This window comes from Manis javanica, chromosome 15 (genome assembly GCF_040802235.1).
Source record: "Manis javanica isolate MJ-LG chromosome 15, MJ_LKY, whole genome shotgun sequence".
NCBI lineage: Eukaryota > Metazoa > Chordata > Mammalia > Pholidota > Manidae > Manis > Manis javanica.
Genome location: NC_133170.1, coordinates 22061918 through 22071126, shown reverse-complemented (window position 1 = coordinate 22071126; position 9209 = coordinate 22061918). Strand labels below are relative to the sequence as shown.

Sequence of the window (9209 nt, the reverse complement as noted above, 5' to 3'; positions counted from 1 at the left end):
CAGGTTTTGATATGTTTTACTGGAGTAAAATTTCAACAAAAGGTGGCTTTTTATTTACAGAATTTAATGTGTGTGGGGACTGTTCAAACAAGCCACTTGGACCCAAGTGAGGATAACCATTAAGCCTGCTTATGTATATTTTATTTTCAGTTGGCATTCAAATACAAAAACAAATTGTTTGCTTCATGTTCATAAAAATCCCAATATTGTAAAAGACAAACCCTCCCTTACCCATCTTTTAATTAAATATAAAAACAGCTTCAAAATCATACAATTTAGATTGGTTTAATCTTGAAATGTAATCCAATAAGACTAAAAACTAAACATTTCAGGTCTTGTACCAAATAGTAAAATACACGAAGGCCTTCAGGATCCCTAAAATTTAAAAAGATAAAAGTTAGTTTTTTCTTTCTAGAATGAAACATAATTGTATAAATTAATTCCTAAAACAAAGCAAAAACCTCAAACAACTAAAGGCATTCAGGAGAAAGGGAGGATTTGCTGATGACTAAAATGTACATACTGAATGATTTACCATCAATACCTTTTCTGTAGAGAAAAAAAGTATAAATTTTCTTCATCAGTATTCATTTTATGTTTTAAGTGTTTATTTCCATATAAAAAATGACTAGCTTTATATTAAAAACATTTAAAGTAAATTAAAACTATAAAGAAAAAAATACTCATTAAGACTATGTCACTTCTTATAGAATATTTTGTTATTAATATATTTTGTTATATATAATAATAATAATAATAATAATAATAATAATTTTTTGGTGTTTCCCAATCTTTTTTCACTAAAATCATTCCTTGAGCCCTTTGTAACATTACTTTTTCCATTACATTAAAAAGATAATTTACAAATAATTTTTAATAATTTAATAATTCTCTCCTTGTTAAGCACTTGGATTTTTTTTCCCAATGATAAATAAGCCTCCAATGGCCATCTTCATGAATAATAAAACGTTCTCATTATTTGAGGTTATTTCCCTAGATGCTCAGAAATGAAATTAACAAGTCAAAGATGAATTAAAAATGTTAACTTTTTGATGCATATTATCAAATTGCTTTAAAAAAACACACTGTACCAATTTATAATCTCAGTAGGGTATGAAAGCCACACCTTCACCAACTGTGGGAAGCCAAGTTTGATAGTTCCCAAGTACCTGGTTGGTCTTTATGAACACAGTCTTTTTTTTTTTTTGAGAGGGCATCTCTCATATTTATTGACCAAATGGTTGTTAACAGTTAACAACAATAAAATTCTGTACAGGGGATTCAATGCACAATCATTAATCCACCCCAAGTGTAATTCTCATCAGTCTTCGATCTTCTGAAGCACAACGAACAAGTTCTTAGATGGTGAACAAATTCTTGCATAGTGAATAAGTTCTTACATGGTGAACAGTACAAGGGCAGTCATCACAGAAACTTTCGGTTTTGATCACGCATTATGAACTATAAACAATCAAGTCGGATATGAATATTCGTTTGATTTTTATACTTGATTTATATGTGAATCCCACATTTCTCCATTATTATATTATTATTATTATTTTTAATAAAATGCTGAAGTGGTAGGTAGATGCAAGATAAAGGTAAAAAACATAGTTTAGTGCTGTAAGAAAGCAAATGTAGATGATCAGGTGTATGCCTATAGGCTAAGTATTAATCCAAGCTAGACAAGGGCAACAAAACATCCATGGATGCAGAAGATTTCTCTCAAAACAGGGGGGGTGAGGTTCTAAGCCTCACTTCTGTTGAACACAGTCTTGTACCCAGTAGTTAATATGCATTCATTCCTTTCTCTCTTCTAATATTTATAAAGCACCTTGTGTGTGCCAGGCACTGTGCTAACTTGAAGATACAGCACAGTTCTCATGGAGCTTACATTCAAACCAGTAAAGCAAACAATTAGGTCATTGCAATTCAAGGTGATAGGGAAAAGGAGGAGCACTGTGAAGACATGCTGAGGGGAAGGAGCAGAAAGAAATAACTGGAAGCAGAGAGATTGTTAAGACAAAGATAACAGTGTGGCCACAAAAGCCCAGAGGAGCCAAACTTGGAAGACACAGGTAGCTAAAGCCATACTTCAGCTTTACTGGATTTTTTCCATTTCTTCCAAATAGTGAACCCAAGGAGGGGAATGATGTGGCATGGGGCAAAGGAGGCTGATCCAATCCAATAAGGATTTCTTTTAAATTCTGTGACACTGTATCCAGATTTTTATAAAAAGTAACTAATAAAATTTGGGTATTATTATACATAGCTGTCAGATCAAGATTTTTTGGCAATTAGTAAAATATGCTGCTAACTTCTTTGACAAGTCTTTAATGACATAAAAATCAGCATACATCTGCATAATAAATTGACAGGATGTCAATGACATAATCTGAGCAAATTGGCTACTGTTCTAAAATAAGCCTAATAATGTATGTCAATTTAGACAAAATATTTTAACATACTCACTTTGACTGATTTACGTCAATAAGAGAACCTATTTTTGATGTGGTAAAAGAAATGTGTTCATCTCCAATTACAATTTCAAGCTCCTGAAAAAAATAAAATACAGCAATGTAGTTATTAGAAAAATCCACCCCAGAGGTATTTATGCTTCTGTTACCAAGAAGTCCCAATTTTAGCTGCAAGTTTTCTAACAGTCAGAGCAGAAAAAAAGAACTTTATCTATTAGACTTAAACTCTCTGCAAAATAAAAATCTCATTCACTGCTCAGGAGTCCCCATTATTAGATACAACAAATTACTTTCTAGGGATCTCATAAGAAAATACTATAAAATATGAATGATAAAATTAAGGGTGACATAGAAATGTTCCTTATAATGCCAATAAAATCTTAAGGCATCACTTTGAAGCACAATGTTATAGAAATAATAATATGGTATAAACCAATTTTTAGTAAATAAATACAAATGCATCTAACCTTTCTACCAGACTCTATAAATAAAATGCATACTATTAATAATAGCACCACTCAATACCTACTATGTGTTAGGTCCTGCTGCTAGGGACTTCACAAACATTTCTGTAATCCCTAAAAACACCCATATCAGGTTGGCTTTATTAGTCTAATTTTACATGTGAAATATAAGACTCATAAATAAGAAAAAAAACTTGTGATATTCACAACCACCAGTCAGTTAAGGTACTGCTATTTGAATCCTGGTCTGAAAAACTGGGAGACTCACTCTCTTTTGGCTTCACAAAACATTAAAATTAACAATCAGTAAAACAAATACAACATAATGTGGCTGTTGCCACTGTGCCATAATTACTGCATAAATTTGTCTCTATAGTTTATCTGCTAATCTAAAACCAGTAAGTGAAAGTCTACATCTGTAGTGATTTTTCATGTTAAATAACATAGGCCATTAAAAATAGTCTTAGCTATGTATTTAATCGGAAGACCTAATTAGGTACAGTTTAAGGCACATACAAAATGGAGAATTAACTAAGGCTCTCAAACAATCATAAAATCTCTGATATAGAGATCCAACAATTTCTGGAGCATGTCTAAGCCTCCCCACTCCCCGAAACACACGAACACATCAAGTGGGTAGACAGTAGTAGTGAGCTCTCCCTCAATCTAAAAGAGATAAAGGTTTACTGCTATAGCTTCTGTTCTACAGTACATATGCATAAAACAAACAGATCTAAATTTACTTTTAAAAGTGTTTACAATGCATAAAATAAATACTGATAACTATTACCTTTGCTTTCCTAAATAATGTTTCTTTAAATAGAAGAGTTAAGTTACTGCTACAGAGTATCAGCATCTGTTAGATTTCTCCACATTTTCTTCTAGTCAAAGAAGGTGACATAAAGTACAATCCTCAGGAATATACAAAAGTGAAATGAAATGTTTCTTCCTCCAGGAGCTGTATCTCATTTCTCCAAGAGTTGAAAAGACCCAATTCAGAAATCAAACTGTCTTTCTATAGAGTGAAATTAGGCCTTCAAAGCTCTTCAGTAGCCCTGTGAGAAACATCAATTGCTCTGAAGGGAATATGAGAGGCAAAGGCAATGGTCAGTTTGAACAAAGAAACCAGTCAAATCCCTCTCTGGGGCATAAAGATGCAAATAAGAGTCCTCAAAGTTATAAGTCTGAAGAAAGTGAATTTTTTACATAGTAAGTGAGAATCCTAAGTACTGAATTTAACAAGCACTTGCACTTATTAAAAGTGATTAATATACAACAGAAATGATTCATAACAATGTAAAAACATTCTAACTTTGGCTGGCAAGGTTATACAGAGAAGACTGTTCAGAAAAGATGTCTAAGTTCAGAGCTGTGCATTGACTCCTTTACTACTAGAAGGCAGCACAAAAAAAGAGGCTAGGTGAATAAGAGTATGTACTAGGGGCCTACAAAATGGAAAACCAAAGAGTCAGTGAGGATCTATTTTAATTAAATAAGGAGAAACATTATCAATTATGTTACCGATTTTTAACACTTATGCATGTAAGCAATCACTGAATACAAACCTGCCGGCCAACCCTGTCAGGGGGAGGCCACAGAGCGTCATCTTCTTTTGTAATTTCACTGTCATCAATAATTCTCTTCAGTTCCTCCATGACACTCTTGTGTACGTAAGCCTGAAAGTAAGTTATAATGCAAATTAAATAATGCCTCTCTACTTTCTCCCACAACTCAGAAGGTAATAATAAAACAGAAATAAAAACCCTGGATATTTAAATAGAATATCACAGAAAAATTTAATTCTGATTCCACAAGTACAAATGGAAATCATTCATCATTCTTATTATTTTTCTTCACTCTTGCCCTTCCGTTTAATATATATTTTTCCCTCTTTACATCACAGGCCCCCTTTAATAAAACTGTGTTCTTTCTTTGTAACATGGGACTCAAATACCTCTGAGTGGTTAATGGTGGTGACAGCGCAAAGTCTATGGGGTGAACAGAGACAAACACAAGTATATGTAAGTTAGCTCCCATCTTATATGTAGGTTTTGAGTCTTTCGATTTAAATTCCAAACTGTATTTAAAATCATGATTGCCAATTAGTTTGAAATAGTGAATAAAGTACAAAGTCAATTATAAAATGAATTCTACATTCAAATGTGGGACTACAACTTAATATACTCAGACTGCTTCTTTTGTTGTTACAGATGTTATAATTGCTATAATGAAATCTAATTAGAATCCCTTTTCAATCCATACATTGCCTTCTTTACAATACAGCCTTAGATGTACTTCAGTAAATTCAGTACAGGTGAGAAAAATGGTCTAAATGTAAAAACCGAGACATCCTAAAAGAACTTACCTCTTTTCTGATCATGACATCATTTTTGTAATTGCTGTTGTTGGCATATCTAAGCTTTCCTGTGGGGAGTGGGAAAAAAAATTAATCTATAACAGCAAAAACTACTAAAAAAAATAAAGAAATGACATTGTAAGCAATTTTGAAGGTAAACCCATTTTATACTACTACTTTTATTTATATTTCCTCCCTCTTAGTTTAAGATCAGTGCTAGACATTCAAACACTCAAATGTAAGTTGTCTGAAGTTAGAGCTAGTCAAAGTTTTCAATATTCCATACCTTCAATATAATTGTTAAATATTCAATATCATCTTAAATATCCCATACTTTCAATCTAATTCAATAAAATGGGAGGGTCATTTTTTTTTTGAAACCGGTGAAGAAGAGAGAAATTTATTCAGCTTCAGAGGTGATATAAATTACCCCTTTCTCTTCATATTACATTAAATTTTCTCTTCATATTTTCAAATTTGTATCTTTTTTAAATTTTTATTTTGATATCGTTAATGTACAATTACTTGAACATTATGGTTACTAGACTCCCCCTATTATCAAGTCCCCCCACATACCCCATTACGTCACTGTCCATCAGTGTAATAAGATGCTATAGAATCATTACTTGTCTTCTCTGTATATACTGCCTTTCCCATGTCCTCACTCCCCTACATTACGTGTGCTAATCGTAATGCCCTGCTTTCCCCCTTCTCCCTCCCTTCCCAGCCATCCTCCCCAGTCCCTTTCCCTTAGGTAACTGTTAGTCCATTCTTGGGTTCTGTGAGTCTGCTGCTGTTTTGTTCTTTCAGTTTTTTCTTTGTTGTTATGCTCCACAGATAGGTGAAATCATTTGGTACTTGTCTTTCTCCACCTGGCTTATTTCACTGAGCATAATACCCTCTAGCTACATTCATGTTGTAGGGAGGGTCATTTTTAAGTCTCATTTTCTTGAGCTATGTCTTGAACTGGACAGGGAATCTTAAAAAGGACCTATGTTTCTTTTAAAGTTCATATAATGCATTTTACATTTGACCTTCAAACAACATAAGTTTGAATTGCACAGGTCTACTTATATGTGGATTTTTTTTCAATAAACATAATGGAAAAATGTGTGATTTGGACAATTTGAAAAACATTTTCTTTTCTTTAGTTTATTGTAGTAATACAGTATATAACACAAATAACATACAAAATATGTGTTCACTGTGTTAATGAGTAAGGCTTCTAGTCAACAAGTAGGCCATTAGTAGTTAAGGTGATGGGGAACCAAAAGTTATACTTAGATTTTTAATTACAAAGGGGTCAATGCCCCAATGCCCACGTTGTTCAAGGGTCAACTTTATGTCTGTACTGATGCTAAATGATTTACATACAGCATTCAATCTAATCTGTAAAACAATCTCAACAAGCAGGTTTTATTCTCTCACCTGTGCAGAGTTGAGAAAACCAAGTAACTTGCCCAGAATCACACAAGATGCAGATCTACATGTAACTTCTTCCAATGCCCCTGTCTTCCCCACAACTCCACAATGTTCTTTTTACATTATTTTCCCTCAAATTAACATACGCTTATAACAGGACAATGCTATTATTTTAGAATTGTGACTAAGAAGCATACAAACTATGTGGTGATTCCAGATAAAAGCTGGACAGTTTGCTTGCTGATCTATATCTAATTTTAATCATCATGACTTTTGTGCTCCCTGACCCATGCTTCTCCGCACAGCCTGTCAGTTGTCCCAGGTACAGATGTAATGTGGTCTTGCTCCTCTTAAACAATAGGTTATCCTAATGAGATGAACCCCTTAGAAATCACTGTCTTTGGGATTCACTATTACTGAAGGAAGTGTGTGGAACGATGTGGAGGCAGATAAATGGATGAGAACCACTGTTCTAATAAAATATTTCCCTGCTAACAATAAACTACTTAATTTCTATGACTAACCAGAAGTGATATGGACAAACTAAAAGCTGCTCACAGGCAAAGGTACTGAAAATATCACACAAGAACAGATGGAATAGTCCGGTAAATTTGGCTCCTTTGCTGAACTTAGAAGAGGCATGGGGGAGAATAATGTGATTAAAATTTGCAAGTAACTGCAGGGCTGTAGTTACCTTGAGTTCTAACTGAAATGTGCCATATTTTTCCCACTTCCTAAATAGGTGATCCTCCCCCACTTTTTCTTTTATGCCCTCACAGAACTTTATCCAAAGCATGTACAGAGCATTTAATATCCATACTGCTTTGTGGTTAGTTTCATGTGGGACACCAACCAAGATATAATTCTTCCAGGCAAACTAAAGCAACTTACTATTACTGTACCCTCAATTTTTGCATTTACATGTTGCCCAGCACATAACACACATTCAAAAAAATCAAAGTCCATGCAGCTGAACTGTTCTCATTGCAATGAGTTCAATATACTATAACACTCTCTACAGAGCTGTCGAAGATAGAATTTGCTGTGCACCACTTAGGCAGCAGCAGGTTTCACCTCACCCTCTGCTCATGCTGCGCTCAGCGGTCTACCTTTTCTCCCCTCACAGGCCAATTAAATACCTACTGTCACTTCTGCTAATCCCAACTCCTACCTTCCGTCGAAAGCTTCCCGACTCCCTCACGTAACACTAACCACACCCCTTTTTTGTATTTTTAATGCGTCCTATGGGGAACAACTGCCTTTAAGCACCCAAAATACATCATTACACTCATTTTCGTGGGATTCCCTACATCAGAGCAGGTCTCATCCATTTCTCTAGACCTGTTGACGTATTTACAGCGCCTGAATAAAATGGATGAATGAGTATTCCGAAAGTTAAAGTCACCGGAAAACTGTAAGCATCCTTTGAACCACCGCGTGGTGGGCATGCTCTTTAAAATGCTCAGGTAATATAGGTCGATAAACCAGATGGTTTTTAAGGTCTCTTCCAGTGCGCTGACTCTAGGATCCTGATCACCGTGGGTTCAACTTCTCAGTATCTGGCAGGATTAAGGAATCAGCCGACACAGATTACTTCTCTTTTATTCACAAAACCAACTTCCGCGTCCTCTACTCTTAAACTCCTGTCGACCTCGGCCCCCATCGGGCCTCGCCCGCACCGCCTCCGGCACGCCCACCGCGGCTCGCCCACCACCCCGCTCCTCTGCGGCCTCTCCGCGCACCTCCCTCGCCCAGCGCCGCCCTAGGTCGCGGCGGTTGCCGCCGTTCCTCTGCTCACCGTCCGGCCGAAACTCGAACTCCAGAAACTCGTGTCCGAACTTGCCCTTGTGCCCTACGTAGTAGCGGAGGTAGAAGTCGCTGCCCAGAGCCATCCTAGTCCCCCGAAAGCCCGCGGAAGGCCGGGCCAACGTGCCGCGCAGCGCCTGGCGCTGACGTTATCGCGCGTCACTGCGTGCGCGCCGGGTCCACCTCCTGGGCTTCGGGAGAAGATCGGGAAGGCGGTGTCGGCGCGAGTCACGCGGCTCCGGCCACCCAGGCGGCGGGAACTTCCTTTTACTGGGGTGGGCAGCACAGTGTTTTCAAAATGAGGTAGATCATATTACGTTAGACAAGCACAGAAGGGTGAAAATAGGATAGTATTTTTTATGGGCTTAGAACTAAAGTTTGCGAATCGCCTTTACTTTTCGGGTCGCTATTGCTCCTGGCGTCCTGGGAGGTGGTGTGGCACTATTCCCCTTTTAACTGGTGGCCTGAGTAAATACAAAGCCCAGAATCAGCGTTAGACCAGGAATACAACCCCTTTTGCCTGCTATGTTCCTATAACATCCCTTAGAGGATGATTACAAGTTACCCAGCAGCTAGAAACCTATAATTGAGACAAGTAGGAAAAATCCATCAGACAAGAAGTTTGAAATTTTGAAAGGCACATTGAAACTGATAATCCTTAATAGTCACTTTTTTTTTCTTTAA

General features: G+C 36.4%; 1 protein-coding gene across 1 annotated transcript; it reads right to left on the bottom strand.

Annotated features, from left to right (window-relative positions):
- MAGOHB (mago homolog B, exon junction complex subunit) lies at positions 1-8685 on the bottom strand. The gene is made up of 5 exons (XM_017642086.3): positions 8518-8685; positions 5307-5365; positions 4507-4617; positions 2473-2555; positions 1-375 (listed from the first exon to the last, which is right to left on the bottom strand). Exons 1-5 carry the CDS (start codon positions 8609-8611, stop codon positions 276-278), a joined length of 447 nt encoding a protein of 148 aa, XP_017497575.1. The 5' UTR covers positions 8612-8685; the 3' UTR covers positions 1-275.
- Between the last annotated feature and the right edge of the window lie 524 nt (positions 8686-9209).